At 49.3% G+C, this 22150-nt stretch overlaps 1 protein-coding gene across 3 annotated transcripts in view; it reads right to left on the bottom strand.

Moving 5' to 3' along the window:
- Nucleotides 1-22150, bottom strand: part of LOC146833509 (ras-related C3 botulinum toxin substrate 1-like) — a 95416-nt gene that overhangs the window by 33219 nt on the left and 40047 nt on the right. For all 3 annotated transcript variants that reach the window (XM_085601356.1, XM_085601355.1, XM_085601357.1), the window contains exons 2-3: nt 4571-4642; nt 4186-4303 (exon numbers count right to left, since the gene is read on the bottom strand). In XM_085601356.1, the coding sequence (XP_085457482.1) occupies nt 4186-4303; nt 4571-4642 (190 nt within the window). The remainder of the gene's footprint in view (nt 1-4185; nt 4304-4570; nt 4643-22150) is intronic.

Below are 22150 nucleotides of genomic sequence, written 5' to 3'. Positions count from 1 at the left end.
CGACTTCCCTAGACCCCAGGGGATTCCTCAGCAATCTCTTTCTGGTTCAAAGAAAGGACCAGGAATTTCAGCCAGTAATACATTTACGAGAGTTAGGACTCCTTACTTTACTTTATTACTACTAAATGCCTTTTGTGAATACCGAAAGTCGTAAAGTTAGGATTTTGTCTCAGTTTAGTAGTAGTAAAGTTAGGAGTCCTAACTTTACTACTACTAAATGCCTTCTGTGAATACCAAAAGTGGTAGGTTTAGGATTTTATCTCAGATTAGTTCTGTGAATCGGCCCCATAATGTCTTGCATTAATATAATTTAGGAATAAACTAAATGCCTTCTGTGAATACCAAAAGTAGTAAGTTTAGGATTTTATCTCAGATTAGTTCTGTGAGTCGGCCCCATAATGTCTTGCATTAATATAATTTAGGAATAAAATGCCCATTAGGAGTTAATAATAGAAATCTACACACAATGGGACCATATTTTTGTAAAAATATTTTGGATCCTCTATGTAAGAGTCTTCTTGCCTCCTGCTCCTCCCTCCAGATCGGCGTTCTCCTACCCTGCTCGAGCGCCGCCTGGACTGCCTGTGCCTGGACTGAGTGCCCCCGTGTGCCTGCCTGCCCCATTTTCTTTTTTCTGTACCCCCGCCTGGACTGCCTGAGTGCCCGTGTGCCTGCCCGCCCCATTCTCTCTCCTGTACCCCCGAGTGAGTGGTTCGTCCGCCGGGCTCCTCAGCCCCGTTTTTCCCGCCGCTGCCTCCCGTACGGCCCCATCCCCCCACACCTCCCAGCTGACCCCTCCTCCCCTCTTATGACACCCCCGAAGCGACCGCGCAGCGGACGCGCGCAGCGGGCGCGCCGATTGTGCGCCAAAGGCGTGCCAAAGGCAAGCCCGTCTGCGCCCATCCACGACTGGACCGCGCCCAGCGCCAGAACCCCTGACCCCCGCAGAAGCCACCCCACCCGCCGGACTTACGACGCCGCCACCCTTAACGCACTCAACACCGGCCGGACCCCCGGCTGCTACCAAGCCACCCCGAGACGCACCCACGGACCCCTCACCTGCCAATCCTGCAAGTTCTCCTGCATCCGGACCCGCACCGCACCCACACCCGCCAAGCCGAGCACCAGCAGCAACCACCTGAACTGCATCCTGCTCAACACCCGCTCCGTCCACAGGCACGCCGTGGAACTTTGGAACCTCCTCGACACCACATCTCCAGACATCGCTTTCCTCACGGAAACCTGGATGAACGCCTCCTCTGCGCCCGACATCGCCATCGCCATCCCGGATGGATACAAGATCACCCGGAGGGACCGCGACAACCAGACAGGAGGAAGCATCGCCATCGTCCACAAGAACACCATCCGCATCACGACCAGCTCCGAGGACACCCTCACAGCCGCCGAACATCTTCACTTCCAGATCTACACCGACCCCAAGACCACCCTCAGAGGCACCCTCATCTACAGACCCCCAGGACCTCGCACGCAATTCAGCGAAGACATCGCAGACTTCATTAGCCCACACGCCCTCTCCTCCGCTGACTACATCCTCCTAGGAGACCTCAACTTCCACCTGGAGAACAACAACAATACCACCACCCTGCTGGACAACCTCGCCAACCTCGGACTCAAGCAACTGGTGAACACCCCCACCCACTACGCCAGCCACACGCTTGACCCAGTCTTCTCCTCCAGCAAGTACATCTCCTTCGGCTACTCCACCGGACTCCACTGGACAGACCACAGCTGCGTCCACTTCAGCTTCAGAAGGACCACGACTCACCACCACCCGCAACAGGTCCCCCGCAGGAGCTGGAGCAAGATCACCACCGACCAGCTCACCACATCCCTGAACCAGAATTCTCCCGCCAGCTCAACGGACCCCAACCAGGCAGCCAACAACCTCACACAGTGGATCACGAACTGCGCAAACGACCTTGCACCCCTGAAAAACCATCCCAGCAGACCCGGCAGCAAGAAAGTCTCCTGGTTCAATGACGATCTCAAGAACTCCAAGAAGAACTGCCGTACCCTCGAGAAAGCCTGGCGCAAAGACCCGACTACAGACAACATGACTGCCCTCAAGCACGCCACCCGCAAACACCACCAGCTGATCCACACCACCAAGAAGACAGCATTCAAGGAACGACTAGACAACAACGCACACAACAGCAAGGAACTCTTCAGCATCGTCAAAGAGCTCTCCAACCCCAGCGCCGGAACCAAGGACATCACCCCCTCGCAAGAACTCTGCGACTCGCTCGCCTCGTTCTTCCACAGCAAGATCGCCGACATACACAACAGCTTCGGCGCACAGACCACGCACCCAACCACCGAACCAACGCCCCCCACCACCACCCTCCGCGCTTGGACCCCAGTCAGCACCAAAGACACCATCCACACGATGAACACCGTCCACTCCGGATCACCAATCGACCCTTGCCCCCACCACGTCTTCAACAAGGCAGACTCCGTCATCGCACCCCAACTCCGGGACATCATCAACTGCTCCTTCAACACCCCACCTTCCCGGAGAGCTGGAAGCATGCCGAACTCAGCACCCTCCTGAAGAAGCCATCAGCAGACCCCACCGACCTCAAGAACTACCGCCCCATCTCGCTCCTCCCGTTTCCTGCCAAAGTCACCGAGAAGACCGTCAACAGACAGCTCGCCGCCTTCCTCGAGATGAACGGATCCCTCGACCACTCGCAGTCCGGCTTCCGAGCCAACCACAGCACCGAGACCGCCCTCATCGCAGTCACTGACGACATCCGAGCCCTGCTCGACAACGGGGAAACAGCGGCCCTCATCCTCCTGGACCTCTCCGCAGCGTTCGACACTGTCTGCCACCGCACCCTAGTGCAGCGCCTCAGCAACATCGGAATCCAAGAGAAGGCTCTAGAATGGATCATCTCGTTCCTCGCAGGAAGAACCCAGAGAGTCCCCCTCCCCCGTTCAGATCCGAGGCCACCGAAGTCATCTGCGGCGTACCACAAGGATCATCACTCAGCCCCACCCTCTTCAACGTCTACATGAGCCCCCTCGCGGCCATCGCACGCCGACACAACCTCAACATCATCTCCTACGCCGACGACACCCAGCTGATCCTCTCCCTCACCAACGACCCAGCCACCGCCAGAACCAACCTACACGAAGGGATGAAAGACGTAGCCGAATGGATGATGAACAGCCGCCTGAAACTGAACTCAGACAAGACGGAAGTCCTCATCCTCGGTTCTTCACCCTCTGCATGGGACGACTCATGGTGGCCCCCGGCCCTTGGCAGCGCACCCAAACCAACGGACCACGCACGCAACCTGGGATTCATCCTGGACTCCTCACTCTCGATGACCAGACAAGTCAACGCCGTCTCATCATCATGTTTCAACATCCTACGCATGCTCCGTAAGATCTTCAGTTGGATCCCCACCGAAACCAGGAAGACGGTCACCCAGGCCCTCGTCACCAGCTGACTGGACTACGGGAACACCCTCTACACCGGAACCACAACCAAACTTCAGAAAAGACTCCAACGCATCCAGAACGCCTCCGCACGACTCATCCTGGACATCCCCCGACACAGCCACATCTCCGGACACCTGAGAGACCTCCACTGGCTCCCCGTCAGCAAGAGAATCACGTTCTGACTCCTCACCCACGCACACAAGGCCCTCCACGACCTAGGCCCCAGGTACCTCAACAACCGCCTGACCTTCTACACTCCCACCCGTCAGCTACGATCGACCAGCCACGCCCTCGCCGCCGTTCCACGCATCCGAAAAGCCACCATGGGAGGAAGATCCTTCTCCTACCTGGCAGCCAAGACGTGGAACTCCCTCCCCATCCACCTTCGTCTGACCCAAGACCACCTCTCCTTCAGGAAGCAACTCAAGGCCTGGCTGTTCGAGCAGTAGCAGACCCCCCCCCCCCAAGCGCCTTGAGACCCTCCGGGTGAGTAGCGCGCTATACAAATTTCTTGATTGATTGATTGATTGATTATTTCTGTATAACACATTCTGACATACAATGACCTAGGGTCAATACCAGACGGTGATGAATTTCGAGCAATTTTGACCCGCATCAGGTGTGAACATGCACCTTCTGGTTTAAGTTATTTAGGTATCCTTGTTTCTCCACTCCACACTGCCACCCTGAGAAAATTAGGCCCTGAAAGTAACGCACCGTTTGTGGATATGAGAGCGGGCGGAGTCGGTCGTACTCCTCTTGTCCAGCTGTATCCCAGAGCCCCAGGTTCACAGTCTTGCCATCCACCATCATGTTGGCTGAATAGTTTTCGAATCTGCAAAGTGGGCATAAAGGAGATTGGAGAAGAGAACAACAGGCATATACAAAGGCAAAGGAGGAGATTAGAATTTATTGAAGAGACAAGGAGTTAGTTTTGAAAGAGCATTACACAGAAGAGAAATATAGGGAATGGGGTGGGGTATTAAGGCAGCAGTGTGCGGGATTGAGAGGGAGTAAGCAGAAAGATATGAAACAATTCTAGTGACTAGCAGGAAAAACAATACATCTGGACTCCTCTTTCATGGTATTAATGGATACTCACACAGTCGGAATATATTCCCCAGGAAAAGCATTGCTGGTGAAGCTGATTAGAAGACAGGTTTTACCCACAGCACTAGAAAGGAAGAAAAGAGAGAATCGCTGTTAAAATACCTCCAAGCACACACCCGTAATCCCCTTTCTCCTTCGGTTTTAAGTATGAGAGTGTGGCCTATGTCAACAACAGTGCATTGCAAATTAAAGCAGCAAATTAATGCTATTGACAGTTCAAGATTACAGATTGTAAAAAACCCAAAACATTCCTATTTTTAAAAGGTTCTTGTATCTTGCTCTTGGGACGGTGGTTCTCCAGGCCATGTCCTGCTGAACCACCCAACACCCCCTACACCCTTCACTCTGTTTCTTGCTCTCTTTTCATGTTTGGGGACTGAACCCTGTGATTTGTAGGCATTGCAACAGTGCCTTTTGTTATCTTTTTTCTTGCGGGGATACTTGCTCCCTAAATGCTAAGTTAGATCCTCATTTTGATGTTGTGCGGAGTGCCACCGATAGGCCATCGATTCGACTGCCGGATTACAATACCGGCCGTCGGAGGGATGATGTCAAGGGGATAGACCGCTGCCTGCGACAGGCTCAAGGAGCCCATTGGGTTGGATTCTAATCCCTACAATGGAGGCAGTGCCTGCGCAGGCACCGCCATAGGGATTAGGATGCCCTTTTCCAACTGCCTGTTCATGGCGGTCCCAGCACCATGGAAAGGCAGTCGAAAAGGGACTTTGGGGACTCAAAAAGGGCCCTGTCCCCGTAGCCCAATGCCAAGTTGCCAGGCGGGGCACATGTGGTCCCCTCCAAACATCATGCACTGTGCACCAGGCACCACATGGTGCCTGGCACACGGTGCATGGATGTTTTTAAAGTGCCTTTTTCTACATCTGCTTGTGCTGTAGCCCTTTTCCGGGCCGCAGCACAAGCCTCAGTAGAAAAAGGCATTTTACGACCACCTACACGGTGGTCGTATCGTAATAGGGCAGACGGGACTGCCGACACATTGTCAGACGGTTACCTGCTTGCAACAATGGCGGTCAGACTCTCGTCCAACCGCCATCGTAATCAGGCCCCTAGTGTTGTTGACACAAAAGAAAATAAACTTAATTTAGCATCTCTGTGTCACCCAAAAAATCTGATGGATGAGTAGATCTGTCTTCGGTACATGTACCACCGCAGTTAGGCTTTGAATGCACTACTGGGATTTTGTTGCCCAAAGGTCCTTAAATTCGCCACAGAGGATCAAGTGAGCAACATGAAGGTAAAATACTGATTCACAGTGAGCATTGCTGTACTTCTGATCTCATTCCTAGTTCTGAGGCACAGTCCGTTCCATACTGAGATGAGGATTAGTTGCAAAGATTGAAGAATTTTACCAAATGTATACAAAAAGAAAAGTCAACAAATGGAACGCTATCTACTTCAGAGACCATGGGTTCAACCCTGCATCTGTCCACACAAATGTGTAAAGTGGAAGTGCTTGAACTCCAGATGATTTCTTCATCACTTGCAAGAAACAACTCTGGCTCTAACATTGGCTTCCAACGCTGAGGGACTACTGCGGGCCTTCAGAAAGGCAACATAGTCCACTCTCGAACCCATTTTAACCTGATAGGTGCCAGTGTCTACAGTTAGTCCCTGGTTTGTGAACGCAGTCCCTGTAGGTAAAGATGGCTCTGACATAGGGTAGACCATGTGATTTATATAGTAAAGGAGTGGACAGTATTTGTCACCAAGACTACAGCATTGATAAAGTAAAGAGTTAAAGCCCATGCATTTAAAACCAGAAAGTCTCAAAAATCTCAGCTATCTATTGGCAAATGTTTATGACCACACAAAAGTTATTTGGGGCATCCAAACAAGAGATGAGGTTCTGCTAAATTCTGTAGTATTGACACCTGTGGAAGAAGATGTGTAAGTGTGGATTGGAGCTCAATATTTCCTCCAGGTTACCCAAAGCAAGAAAGGACATATTTTGGGAGACAACAACCTGGCTTGAATTAAATAGATAATGCAAGCAGTGATATGCCCTAAATATAAATTCACCAATATCAATTTATGTCCCTGTTATGTTATGTTATGTCCTGAGGGTTTGACTTACGAGTCATTCATTGTGTTGTGTGCTCTGCGTGATGTATTTTAATGAACAGTGATTTTAGAATTTTACTTACTCGCTGCTATTTATGTGATTCCCTTCGCTTACTCGCACTTTAAAAGAATTTACGCTAATTTGCACATTTTCTCCATCTTACCTACTTTCTCTTTGGGGCGCCGTTTTCGGCGAGGGTTGGAGGGACTTCCTGGTTCTGTGGGCGCCATTTTAACGATTGGCGCTGGTCAGCGCTCTAGTCGTTTTGACATCAGGGGGCATTTAATGCGCGCCGAGCAGACGGGCGCAGCAGGCGCGCCGCTGGCGCGCCGAAGGCACACCTAAGGCAAGCCCGTCTGCGCCCGTCCGCGCCTCGGCAGCGCCTGGCGCGAGAGAGGCCCCTGCCTGGGTTCGTAGGTCTCACCTGCCCGCGGCGCCGGTTTCATATTCCGGTGCGGCTCTTAGGGCACTGGACCTGACTGCTTGTCGCAATCTTCACTCTTTGGACGTGGCTGAGAGGCATTTGGGAACCTGTAGTATCTGTGGTTTTCGACTAGGGGTGAGTTGCAGACGCCCCTCCACTATTTCCCCGGGTCGCACTGAGCGGACTAAGCCTGCTGCGTTTTCTGCTGCACTAATTAACGTTCGTTCTCTGAAGAAACATCATGCGGACGTTTATGAGTTGTTAGAGGACGGCACTTTAGACATGTTGTTCCTTACCGAGACTTGGCTGGACCCATTCTCCGCTCCCATAGTGGCGTTGACGACCCCATTGGGCTATAAGATCCGGAGAGTTGATCGTCAGGGGTCCAGGGGAGGAGGCGTTGCAGTCATTTATAAAGACCAGTGGGATCTTCATTTGGGCGACTCAGGGGACTGGGTAGGCTGCGAAGCAGTTGACTTTAGTGCCCGCTTGTCAGCCCACTTCACACTTGGGGTTTCCCTGATTTATCGGCCCCCAGGCCCCTCTGGCCCCTTTCTTCTGGCGTGGGGAGATGCTCTTACATCTAGAGCAGCCAGGTTTTCTCACTATTTGGTGCTAGGCGATCTGAATTTTCATTTGGATATGCCAGGGGTTGGAGAGGCCTCCGTTTTGCTGGACAATCTTCATACTGCCCAACTTGCACAGCACATCGGCCTCCCCACCCATCTGGCTGGCCATATACTGGACCCGATTTGTTCCAATTTTCCAATTCTGGTACAAGAGCCCCTCCCTGTGTCATGGTCTGATCATTTCCTATCTTACTTCTCTTGCTCCGTCTCTAGGGCTGAGGCACAGGCACCTGCCTTCTTGAAACCTGCGCTGGGGAGAGTGGACCCTCTGGAACTTGCTCAGGCTCTGGACATTGCCAGGCCTTCGATGTCCGGGGGTTTGGAGGACTGTATATCAGGGTTTACAGGCTGGGTGTCTGGAGTTGTGAACTCCATCACCTCTTCTCGTCCTATAAGACCGGCTAGAATTACTCCCTCTAAACCCTGGTTCACTTCGGCTCTTAAGGTGATTAAACAGGAGTGTAAAATCCTGGAGCGTGACTGGCGTAGGAGCAAGTATTGCCCGGCGGCCAAAAGCCGGCTCAGAACTGCCCAGAGATCTTACTATGCTGCTATCTCGGAGGCTAAAGGTCTCTTCTACACCTCCCGTATCGAGGCTGCTAGGAACAACTCTAAGGAAATATTTTCTATAGTCCAGAGTTTTACCTCCCTGGTGGCCCAAACAAGCGTGGCTCCCTCCTCGTTTGACTGGTGCAACACTCTGTCTGGCGCCTTCGGCGACAAAATAATGGCAATTCAGGCCTCTTTCCCCCCCGACTTATGTGTTCTGCCAGGCTCGCAGTTTGCGTGGCCGGTTCCATCTACTCTGTTGTCCGCCTTTACCCCAGTTCACCCTCTGGATAGTCTGAAAATCCCCAGCTGATGCTTGCCCGGCCCGACTTCTAGCAGCTGTAGCAGAAAACATTTATTTAGAAGTTAATCAGATCGTTAATCTCTCCCTTCAGTCCATGGCGGTACCTCAGGTCTGGAAGGAGGCTAAGATTCTGCCACTGCTTAAAAAACCAACTTTGGACCCGCTTAATCCAACCAACTACCGTCCCATCTCTCTCCTGCCAGCTATGGCTAAGATTTGTAAGAAGGTGGTGCTTAAACAACTGTCTGATTTTGTGGAGGCTGAGGCTCTCCTTCACCCATCGCAATCAGGGTTCCGCTCGGGCCCTTGTACTGAGACGGTCCTTGTCGAGGTCGTGGAGGCCATCCGGACGTGCCTTGACGCTGGGGGTAGGGCCGCTCTGATTTTATTGGATCTCTCGGCGGCCTTTGATACGGTCCCACACGATCTTCTGCTGATCCGTCTTGCTGAGATTGGTGTGTCAGGGGCTGTATGGGGTTGGCTCAGGTCCTTCCTAGAGGAAAGGGTTGAGCAGATCTGGCTCCCTCCTTGCTATTCCTCCCCCCGCTTGGTCACTACGGGTGTCCCGCAGGGTTACTCCCTGAGCCCTCTGCTCTTTAATATTTATGTTACGCCTTTGATCCACCTGGCTGAAGCACTCGGTGCTAAGGTGTTGGCCTACGCAGACGACACTCAGCTGCTTTTCACCTGGGATAAGGCCTCCAGCTCGGTTCTTGCTGCCCAACAGTGTCTTCGCTCCATCTTCACTTGGCTGGCAGGGGCTCAGCTCAAGTGCAATGAGCAAAAATCGGAGAACCTGCTTTTTGGCACTTTTTCATCTGATTTCCGTCATCAGCTGTGGCCTCAGGAGCTTCCTCTCCCCTCGTCCGAGGGTCGGCCCACCAAGAACTTGGACGTCTGGTTCGAGGAGAATCTGCTGTTCTCCACCCAGGTTAAGAAAACTGCTGGCTGCTGCTTTGGACTTATTAAAACCCTGAGAAAGTTCTTTCCTCTCCTCCCGCAGGCAGCCAGAGTTACAGTCACCTGCGCTTTGATTCTTTCTCGGTTGGACTACGCTAACTCTCTCTATATTGGCTCTCCTGGTTACCTAATCAAGAAATTGCAGGTAGTCCAGAACACAGCGGCCAGACTGCTACTGGGCCTCTCTTCGAAGTTGAGTGTCACGTCTCATCTGGTCGCCCTCCATTGGTTACCAGTAGCGGCTAGAATCAAATATAAAACGTTGGTTCTGGCTCATCGCGCCCTCCACGGTCAGGGTCCTCTCTACCTCCAGAGGCGTTTCTCTTTCTATGCCCCTGCGAGGGCCTTGCGCTCGGCTTCTCTGGGCTTGGCCATAATTCCGAGATTTAGACTTCAGAGGATTGGAGGTTGCTCTCTGACGGTCAGGGCCAGTAGGGCCTGGAATGCCCTCCCCCCTGATCTTCGTCTCACTCAGGAGCTCGCTGCTTTCAAAAGGAAGCTTAAAACGTTTCTCTTTGTTTGATTTCCTCTGTCTGCCTCAGGTTTCGTGCCGGGATACTCGTGAGTAGCCGAGCGCGTTACAAGTGGAATATAACATAACATAACATCTACCAAAGTCTAATCAAGTCCTTCAATTGGGTAAATAGATTAAGGGATTTTCTAAGGAAATTGAGCCATTCAATGAAAACTGGAGCAGGTGGAAAGTGTATCGGAGTTGTGTCGCCCATCATAGATCGATGTTTGCCTTTGAGGTGGGACAGGGCTGTCTGCACCCAACAACTTGGATGTACCTAGGACAAGCAGGAATGCAAAGTGTCCCATGACATGTTCAGTCCAGTCATCTATTCTCCTTACATGCAATGATGCAACCCTTCTTTGTTTGCCTTGCCTGAGATGCAAAAATTGTTACTTGGTGATCTGTTCGCAAACACTAGCTCTTCTGGTGGGAAGAAGATGGAGAGATGTTGCTGATGCTAACCCTTTTAAAAATTTATTCCCACGAAAGTGATTGGTGACTTACAAATACACCACTGCTTTGCGAGCAGTTAAACCACCCGTGTGCAGTCTTAAAACTCTACATTCAACAAAAAGGAATGGAGAAGGGCTGTACTTGTACAAAACATTTAAAAAGCTCATGCATATGTACTATTTCATCCTGTGAACAAGGGCTCAGTTTTCATCTACTGGTCCAAACCAGATCCAAACCAATGGTGCGATTTGGCTACTGCAAAATAACTTACCCAGCTCAAACTGAAAAAAACACACATAGCAACAGGCTATCTGGAATAGAAAGCTAAGCAGACATATTGTGTGTTAGCACACAACGTGTCCTAAAAGCACTTATTCACTCCCCTGGTCAGTTCTAAGGACAAAGTACATATGCAAAGCTCTCTGTGCCTTCAGAAGCTGCCCACCGTCGGGTCAAATGCTAGGTCTTAAACATGGTTAGTCCGAGGTCATCCATGATTTACCATCCATACTTCATGCAAAACCAAGTTTTGTCCATGTGCACAAAACAGGTGCTGTCACACCTAACCATCTACCAACACAATTTATATGATTGACACACTAAACCGTGTCCCACAAAGCATTGCACCCTCTACTCTGCCACAAAGTGATGAAATTATTGAGAGCTCAACTAACCCACCACATATTTTTAAGAGAAAGCGGAAGGTGCACTCGTAGCGAAGTCAGACACGTAAGCAGTATTTCCTAAATTATTTCCTTTATTCGATCAGTCTTTAAAACTGGATTAGCCCTTGGTTAACAGACATCTTATTCCTTCATAGAAACGGAGTGATTAGCCCTTGTCTTCGCATCGAAAAACACGCACTTCATAAAACCAGCGCCCTGATGAAGTTCCCTTTTTGGCACTATTGAGAACGAAACGTGTTGGCTGTGTGCCAGTTTTAAAGACTGATAGAATAAAGGAAATAATTTTGGAAATACTGCTACATGTCTGACTTCGCTATGAGTGCACCTTCCGCTTTCTCTTAAAAAACTTTGGCTGTGATTTGCACCTCAGGACGACGGGTGCAGGAAGTGTGTTTGCACCATCCCTCAATTGACTGTACATGTGGATTGGTCGAGCTGGACCTTGGTCTGTCGTTTGCTCTTTGTTTGCTAACTCACCACATTTGCTGTTCGAAAAAAAACTAAAATCTTGCAGTGAACTAAATTAAAATTCCTCCAACGAAGTTATGAACATTCACACTTTTTAAAATACTTTTTATGTTTGCAAGGTTTCTGTACATCACACAAATCTGCCTTGACAATGACCGTGCTACAATGTAATTGAATACAAATTAAAAATGTAAGTCAATAGTAGAAAAAATTGAAAATAATACTAAAATTAATTTGGGTCAATGGATTGGCATGCTAATCTTATAGTGTGCATTTACACAAACGTACTAAACTAAATAAGCATTATTAATTAAAAAAACAGAATGCCTTTCAAACCATTGAAATAATTTCTGCATAGATCAAACGCAATGAATGCCTTATGTCAGCAAAATATGTGTAAGGAATATTTGTTCTATATAGTCTAAATAAGTTAGAAAATGCAAAACTGATGTAATTGAAAAACGTTTAAATAGGCGAGAATAAAGATTAGCAGTAACGTAGGGGGTTAGTGACCTGGTTATGGTCGAGCTGTAGTAAGCCTTATTAGAACATTGGAATGTTGGGAGCTCGATTGAAAACAATGGAGTAGCTCCGGGCTTATAATGGCTGGTATAAGCCCGGAGCTCCAACATTCCAATGCTTCTTTGTGGCTGTGAACAAAGGCTTCAGGGAGCCTGAGAGGATTTCAATCCCCTCGCACTCCCTGAAGCCTTTGTTTAATTTGTTAGAACATTCTGCCCTCTAGTGGCAGAATGTTCTAATAGCCTTATAGCCCTTCGCAGCTGGGCTATAAGCCTTTGGCTCGGGCCTTTAACGCTGCAGCGGGCCTTTAATAGCCGGTATAGCCCGCTACGAAGGGCTATAAGGCTATAAGGCTATAGTAAGAAGGGACAATGTTAGAGCCACTAGTTTGCTTCAGGCTTAGGTAAGAGTTACGGGTCGAAGGAACAGACATAGAATTATGGGACGAGGCACGTATTGAGCTTTTTAAAAAAAGAATAACTAAGGGCCTGATTTAGATCTCGGCAGACAGGTTACTTCGTCACAATTGTGATGTATATCCCGTCCGCTGAAATATAAATCCCATTACATCCTATGGGATTTATATTTCAGCGGACGGGATATCCGTTAAAGTTGTGACGGAGTAACCCTTCTGCTGAGATCTAAATCAGGCCCTAGGTTTGCTATTGAAGGATGTCCAGTGAGAGGGGGCTCCAAAGCTTCCCTGCTTGCAAACTAAAAGGCGGCAGTCACAGGTTATAGTAACATGCATGATCCAGCCAGAACTGAAATTTCAAAATAAGCTTCTTCATCTTTATGCCATGCTCTCGCACATGGGGGCTGAGCGCATGCATGCCATGTTTGTGCCTGCACCCACACGTCTCTCACTCACGTTCTTACAATGAGATCAGATGATCCAACCCTGGACGTATAAATCCAACATGGCGGATCATAAAAATCAATTTCAGCTCAGTGGAAGAGATTTAGCTTATAGCTCAATATGGCCGCTGGCTTGAGTTACTGCTGACCGTGTCGTGAATTTGTGGGGAAGGGAAAACATTGTCAGTGGGAAAATGTAATTTTTTTAATGACCCTCTTAATATAACTTTTGAGCCCTTTGATCCATTGTTACCTGACATGGCATAACTGCTGTCAGTCACCCACGCCATGGCTGCCAGATATGATGTGCAGGCTGGTGAGGAGAAGAGACATGTGAAAGGATGATAACTCTGAGAAAGGAGAACGTGGAGTGATGCTGAGGGATGATAAGTGGATACAGAGGGGCTTGGATGTAGGGGCTGTCAGTGTGGATATTTGTGCATCTGGAAAGATGTGGAAGGATGTGGCCTTGTTTGGTTTGTCATGGAGTGTTTTGTCAAGGTTGATACAGTCTGTTGGTGAAGTTGCTAAATGTGGAAACAGGAGACCTGAATCCAAATCCCGGCTTCTCCATCCGGCCAGATTGTGCGAATCTGGACACGGGTTTCCCCACTCTGTGCTTCAGCTCATCACAGATCTGCTGAAACAAATTGTGAGCGCTTGGAGACCAGCCAAGTACACGTATGAGGCGCTGTTCAACTAAATGGACTCCCAAAGGTGCAGTGGTGTGTCTGGGAGTGGCAGTGCCAGCTTTGAATGATATCTCTCAGTCCACATCTGAAGACTCGAACGGAAGCATTAACAAAAGCTGTTGTGTTGGGCATTTGGGACTCTTAGCAGAGAACTACGCACGTGAATGTGGCACTCATTTAGAGAAGGGCAGTGATGAAGACCTGTGGATTACCATCAGCCATTCCTTCAGCGAAAAAATCCTATTTTACTCTCAGGAGACACTGGGAGGCTAGTATTAAATTTACTGGACGGTATTTCCACCGCAAAGACCAGCGATTAGGATTTTCGAGCCCAGATTTACTATGCGTTTTACCGCGCATTTATTGATCACTGCTGTCCATTTCCCGCTACTCTGAGCAGGAGTATATGCGGGTCTGCTGATAGGCTGTGGCACGGCGTGGGCACAGTGCTTCAAGGTATGCTTGCGCCCTTTCAAGGTGAGTATTGTCTGGGCTGCTGCAGGTGGCGAGGAAGGGCTTGGCAATGCTGTTGCCTGCCACCGCGGCTTCTGTGAGAGGCCTGGTGTACAGTTGCAGCTGCCAGCAGGGAAAAGTGGTGGGGCAGCGCAGGGGGCAATAAAAAATATATTAAAAAGAAAACGTACGTGCTGCTTCGGTGCTCTTCTGCTCCTGATCACACGCTCCCAGACTGCCCTGCGCCAAACCAGGCGCTGCTCTCATGCTGGTAATACTATTACCAGCATGAGAACAGGACTGGGATTGGATGGAGCGGGCTGGTGTTATACTCCCACAGGGACTAGGAGCCTGTGTCTGGAGAACGGAGCCTGTGCCTGCTGTATCCCCATTCAATGGTCTGGAGATATCTAAGTGCGCATGATGGTTTGGCTGTCCTAAGACAACTGGCTAATCCGTCCTGCGCACTTGCAGTGCCCTGTGCCCACCACTGCTCCTGCTGCTGCAAGAGGATGTGCCGCCCTAAAGACTCCGCTCTGGCTGTGGCTCCGTCGTATAAAATAAAATGATAATAAAACAGCTTTTTTATCATTTCATTTTATATGTTTTTATCTCAGTGGCGGCTCGCCGAGGGAGTGCTGTGTGGGACGGTGAGGCAGGGTGGGGGAGGGGCAGGGTGAGGGGTAGTAAACTCTGGCATACGGCAGGACAGAGTTTGGTAAATAAATAAAACAATTTACATTGCGCCCACTGCAACGCCATCTCGGTGATGCAGCGTGTGCAATGTAAATTGTTTTATTTATTTAGTTACTTAACTCCGTTCTGCCCTATGTTGGACTTTACTACCCCCCACCCTCCCCGTCCCCCGCACTGCCCCACCGCCCCGCAGCACTCCATCAGCGAGCCGCCACCGTTTTATCTACTGGCTGAGTCAGTGGGGTGACACTCCTTCGCCAGTACGCATGAGCTGCAGCTGCTGGTATGCACAGGCCGTAAAATACTTCTAATTTTGATATGCATTTTTTCTATCAGAGTTAACACTCTGGGTGTACTAGCACGGCTCGTAATGAGGGCTGAGTCTGGCCGATTGGTGGAAATAACACAGACCCTGACTGTCATGGTGTGGAGGTTAAGCCTTCAATAATAGTGTTGGGACAACCACTAGGGTTATAAAGTTTGATCTGCCACCAGAGCTGGTGGAGCTAGCCAGCATGTTAGGAAGATTTCATGGATGGGTGCTTAGAAGGTACCTCAACTATGGCCCTGATTACGAACGGCCCTGTTAATAGCGAAATGTGCAGTCATGAATTTGAACTCAGGGGTTCGAATTTTATCAAGTGCAATAAATATCCCTACAATTACCCGCCACTGGTAATGTGGGCCTCAGTGGTACATTTAGAGGCATAACTTATGCCAACTGACACAACCATTGGCAGAGTGACTCCTTCAATGGCAGATTCAGCCACCCTGGCAGGGAAACTTATGATGTCACAGCGGCTGACTATGAATTTGGTGGGATTCCATCCTCTCCTCGGCCATGGTGGTGAAGGGAAAGTCTGCCGCAATGGACAGAAACTCCATGGCTGAACTCTCTCTCCTCGGCCATGGTGGTGAAGGGAAAGTCTGCCGCAATGGACAGAAACTCCATGGCTGAACTCTAAGCCAGGCCTTTTGTTTTTAACCTATTGTTGTGTGGGCAATAACTGAAATATTTGAACCATTTGTGAACTGTGCAAAGCTGAAACTAGATAGGCGTACGTGACAAATATGACGTTATGCACAGTTAAGAGGAATTTGTTGTGAAAGGCTTATTATGCGGAAGCCATTAAAAAAAATTAAGCGAACTAACTTTTAAAAAAACTGTTTTGTAACCCTCATTTGCCACTCATCCAATCCCGATAGACATTATGGATGTAAAAGTATTTACACCTGTCTTTACAAAGTGCTTCACACCACTAATGCCAAATCAGTGATAAGCATCAAGACAAAACTATCAAAACAATTATTTAAAAAAAAAAAAGAATTTTAATTTATGTAATGCTGTATCAGTGTCTACCAAACTTCAGTTCAGCAAGTATGTGTGCGTGTAAAGAGAGTAGCCAACATTTGGTGATCTTTAGGCAATAATTTAAAAGTCTGAGGTAAATTAAGATATTTTAATTCTCTCTAAAAAATTGGAAATTAACAATAATTACTTTAGTGGTATTGTACCACTATTTACACATATGTTTCAAAAACCAAAGTTTCCTGTGGGAGCTGAGGCTACATACACTACATGCCTACTCCAACATCTAAACAAGTTTTAGCAAAATAAATAGGTCTGGCTTCATGTTCACGTATATTTTTTAAATTTATTTTAATCACATGCTACAAAAATAAAAAGTCAAGAAAAATTGCTGTGTCCGAAACATAGATTCCATATGCTTGCAATACAATTGTTTAATTAGAACAACATTGCATTTAATTTTAATAGCGCAGTATGTTATTTCCTAGCTGGCAGGTGCGATACAGGTATTCAAAGTGTTTTACTTTCCATGCACATCGCAGGAGTATATTTTTCTTATTGGTGCAATGACGCGTATAAAATGTAGCGATGGCTTTGAAATATTGTAACATAAAGACATTGTTTATACGTGCAAGGATGAAACAAAATAAAGTATGAGGAACAAAGATTTGGCAACATAAAGTATTGGCTGAGCAGCTCTGGAACTGTTGAGCCTTTAATTTTTGGCAGTTGTGCACATGAAATCAGGCAAAATGGCGTCACTCACCATACAAGACATTCAATGGATGAAGTAGGCGGACAAACTCGCCCACGCTGTGTGCTGTGGCGAGCAGCAACAAAATACGAAAGAGTTTAATAGACTAATGGATGTAGAGAATTTACCGAAAGCCCATCTATTTATGCCTAGATATATGTATTTTTATTTATTTATGGTTTTCTTTATTACATGAGGCTTACAATGCAGATGCTAAGGTGTGAGAGTAATAAAATGCTTCAATTAAAGGGTTTTTTAAATAATGACATTAAAGCGCTGTAAAAAAACGTAACTCTCACAATATATATGATACATGTGGTCATTTTGTGCGCAGTGGTCTTGTTTGGGTGATTTAAGACTTGTTCTAAAGAGTTTAAGACTCCACCAGCAGCTGAAAAAAATCACCGTTTCCAACTTGTGAAGTTAAGACGTTTTTTGGACTTTGCACAACTTTGCTTGTCTCTAGCCTAGGGTGTGCAAAATGCAAATATGCAACTTTGCTTGTCTGTAGCCTAGGGTGTGCGAATATGCAACTTTGCTTGTCTGTAGCCTAGGGTGTGCGAATATGCAGAAGAACTTCTTATAATTCTCATAAGGACTAATATTACTTTGAATCTGTTCACAACGTTTTGTGTATGTGGATGTTCACGTAAAAATCTAAACTGTTGTGCATTTTCAGCGCCACCAAGTAAATATTGCCAATCTGCAGGCAAAAAATATGCCAGAGTGTAAAAATACAATAAGCAGGAAACGTGAATAATCATAGGAGACTTTGTGCGCATAATAAATAATACCTTTGCACGATCTAACTTGTGGACAAATTAGAACACAAAAAATAAGCGTATGCCCGTGAAACGCTGTTTGTGGAGAATTCTCTATCGAAAGGTAAAGTTTGAAGGGTTTACCACCAGTTTGAAAACTAAGGGGCATATGTTCAAGGAGTTAATGCCGCGTTAGCTGCACTTTTGCGCCGCTAATGCGGCGATATTTTTATCGACGTATGTACAAGGTGTCACTAATCTCTGTTAGCGGCAGTTTTCCGGTGAAAACATCCATTTTAAAGATCGCTACTTCTGTTAGCGATAATGACATGCAAGGGAGGCGTTCCCATGCAAAAACTGCCGCTAACCCCACTTCACGATATGTACAAGGGGATTCCTGAACTTTGGAGCACCGAAAAAACTGCCTCTAACTGCAGAAAATAGCTGGTCCTAAAAATGGAGATAACTCTTGGGGTCTCATTTCAGCAGGTTTTGTTGCTATTTATGGCGGCCGCTGTGTGGTCACGTCGGTGGCGCGCTGCTGGCGCGCCAAAGGCAAGCCCGTCTGCACCCGTCTGCGAACCGACCGCGACCAGCGCCAGGACCCTGGAGCCACGTCCTCCCACCGCTACGACTCCGCCGCCCTCCTCGCACACAACCCCAGAAGACTCAGAGAAAGCCAATTGGCTTTGCCAAAATCGACCCAGGGCCAGTTCTACTGCCTCCACTGCCACCAGACCTTCACCACCACCCTGACCTCTGGCACCTCCGACATCTGCGCCGACGACACCCTGAGATGCATTCTCCTCAACGTGCGCTCCGTACACAAACACGCCATAGAGATCTGGAACCTACTCGACTCTCTCTCGCCCGATATCGCCTTCTTCACAGAGACCTGGACCAACGCCTCCTCCGCACCCGACATCAACACCGCCATCCCGACCAGATACAAGATCCAGAGGAAGGACCGACCCAACCACCCAACCACCCAGGAGGAGGCCTCGCAATCTCACACAAAAGCACCCTCCGCCTCACCACCTCCAGCGAAACCCTCCGCTCTGCCGAACACCTGCACTTCCAGATCCAGACCACCCCCAACACCACACTCCGAGGAACCCTTGTCTACAGACCCCACAGCCCCAGGACACCCTTCGCCACCACCATCACAGACTTCATCACACCCCACGCCATTGCATCCAGGAACTACATACTCATTGGAGACCTTAACTTCCACCTCGACAACCCCAGCGACCCCAACTCCACAATCCTCCAGGACAACCTCGCCAACATCGGACTCAACCAACTCGTCACCACACCTACATACAGAGCAGGACACATCCTCGACCCCATCTTCACTTCAGGCAACAGCGTTCACTTCAGCCACACTACGCGACCACCATGGACCGACCATCATTGCGTCCACTTCACCATCGACAAACCCAAGGCACCAAAACCACCCCCTCGCACACCATGAAGGAACTGGAGCAAGGTTACCGACGAGCAACTGAACTCCACCCTCACCCGAGACAACCCCACCTGGACATCCGACCCAAACATTGCAGCTAGAGCACTCCACACCTGGATCTCCAACTGCACAGACAAGCTCGCCCCGCTACGTAACCTAGACCACCAGCGCCCCAGGAAAGTCGCTTGGTTCACCTCTGATCTCCAAGAAGCCAGACGCATCTGCAGACGCCTGGAGAAAAACTGGAGAAACACCAAGACAGCCGACAGCTACTCCACCTACAAGGATGCCATGACTAACTACCACAACCAAATCAGAACAACGAAAAGGAATTTCATCCACAACAAAATCCTCGCCAACTCTGCCAACTCCAAGGAACTTTTCAGTGGCATTCAGGAATTCACCAACCCACACAACGAAGCCACAGACATCACCCCGTCCCAAGACCTCTGAGACAAGCTTGGAACCTACTTCCACCTCAAGATCAGAACACTCTACGACAACTTCGTCGACCGCCCACAAGACGCCACAGCCTGCACTCCGCCCCCAGAGATACCAGCCAGCCCACCAACTCCAGCTGGACACCTATCACGACCAAGGACACCACCACGACCATGAAAGGCATCCACTCGGGGGCCCCCACTGACCCCTGCTCCCCACACGTCTACCACAGGGCCGCGGACACCATCGCACCTGAACTGCAACTGACCATCAACACCACCTTCTCTACTGGCACCTTCCCAGATGACTGGAAGCGCGCAGAAGTCAGGCCCCTGCTCAAGAAGCCCATGGCCGACCTCAAGAACTACCGGCCCATCTCGCCCCTCCCCTTCGCAGCCAAAGTGGCAGAGAAAGCAGTCAACAGGGAACTGACACGATTCATCGAAGAGAACGCCATCCTCGACCCATCCCAATCCGGATTCCGGAGCAACCACAGCACCGAGACCGCCCTACTCGCCATCACAGACGACATACGCACCCTCCTAGACCAAGGCCACTCCGCAGCCTTCATCCTCCTCGACCAGTCTGCAGCCTTCGACACCGTTTCTCACCGCACACTAGTCGACAGACTACACAACGCCGGCATACAAGGAACTGCCCTGGTTTGGATCAGCTCGTTCCTCACCGGAAGAAGCCAAAGGATCAGACTACCGCCCTTCCTCTCCGCCCCCACAGAAATCACCTGCGGAGTCCCGCAGGGGTCATCACTGAGCCCAACCCTCTTCAACATCTAAATGACCCCCCTCGCAGCCATCGTCCGACAACACGGCCTCAAGAACGTATCCTACGCTGACAACAACCAGCTCATCCTCTCCCTCACCCGAGACCCCACCACCGCAAAACTCAACTTCCAGAAAGGGATGCAGGACGTCACAGTCTGGATGAACAACAGCTGCCTAAAACTCAACGGCAGAAACACAGAAGTCCTCGTCCTGGGAAGCACCCCTTCAGCTTGGAACAACACCTGGGGGCCCACCGCCCTCGGAAGCCCGCCTACCCCCTCAGACCACGCCAAAAACCTTGGCATCGTACTCGATTCATCACTCACCATGAACCGACAGGTCAACGCTGTCAACTCCAGCTGCTTCAACTCCCTCCGCATCCTCCGAAAGACCTTCAAATGGATCCCCCCGGAGTCAAGGAAGACAGTCACCCACGCACTCATCATCAGCAGACTGGACTATGGAAACACTCTCTACGCCGGCATTAACAAGTCCCTACCGCGCAAACTCCAGACAATACAGAACACCGTGGCCAGACTCGTCCTCGGCATCCCCCGGCACGAACACATCAGCCAACACCTGCGAACACTCCACTGGCTCCCCGTGGAAAAGAGAGTCACCTTGAAGATCCTCACTCCCGCCTACAAATGTCTACATAACAACGGACCCAAATACCTTAACAACAGAATAAACTTCCACGCACCCAATAGAAACCTCCGATCTGCCAACCTTGCACTAGCAGAAATCCCGCGCATCCACAGAGCCAGAGCAGGCAGAAGATCTTTCTCTCACATTGCAGCCAAGGCCTGGAGCGAACTACCCACAGACATCAGACGCGCTCCCTGGACACCTTCAGGAAAGCTCTCAAGACCTGGCTCTTCGGCTGAACGGATCTGCATACCCCCCCTCAGCGCCTTGAGACCCGTACAGGTGAGTAGCTCGCTTACAAATCCCTGATTGATTGATTGATTGACCGCGCTGCAAGCAATGTTGCTGCGCTGCCCTGCGATAAAACTACGGGGCAGGACTGCGCACCATCAAAAAGATAGTACGCATTCCTGGGCATCACTCATAAAAAGTGTTACAGCGCTGCGACAAGACAGCGTTGCAACACTTTTCACTACCCCCTTCTTGTGACACCACAGATGCGCTGTATTTACTGGACACCGCTCCATGATGCAAGTAATGACAGATATGTCTGGAATCCTGACGTATCTGTTTGCTCTAAAGTCACCCCTTGCAGCAGTCTTGACTCAACCATGACGCACCTCCAGCAATGCATGGAGCCAGCCTATCCCTGGGGCACTGTGTCACCCTTATGCCTGCCATCATGCAGGCGTGAGGTACTGATGCAGTGCCGTTTTTGAGGGGTGCCTGGATGTCGGCGCAGTTGGAGATCCATCGGTAGCGGGTGCGCGCTGCGGTGTCATCGTCTGTAAGCGTTGGCGGAGTGGTGGTGCTGAGGGAGTTGACGATCATTATAATAAATGGGGTTACCAAATAAAGTGCCAAAGGACCTGGGTATCGATCAGTAAGGAAAACAGTTGGTCCCCAGTCCTCCTGAAAACATTCTAATTAATAACTGTAAAAGAGTGTAATATGAAATGAATCCATATAATCAAGAATTCAAAGTAGAGGCACATTCCGCAGCGAGATACACGGTCACCAAAAGTCAATTGAATTGTAAACATCAATTTATTTTCATATTAAAAAATGAACATAAATGAGACATAATACGTAGCATATGATACTAACACAGTTATTTC

This window comes from Triturus cristatus, chromosome 4_2 (genome assembly GCF_964204655.1).
Source record: "Triturus cristatus chromosome 4_2, aTriCri1.1, whole genome shotgun sequence".
In the NCBI taxonomy this organism is placed as follows: Eukaryota; Metazoa; Chordata; class Amphibia; order Caudata; family Salamandridae; genus Triturus; species Triturus cristatus.
This window is presented reverse-complemented; position numbering and strand designations above follow the sequence as displayed.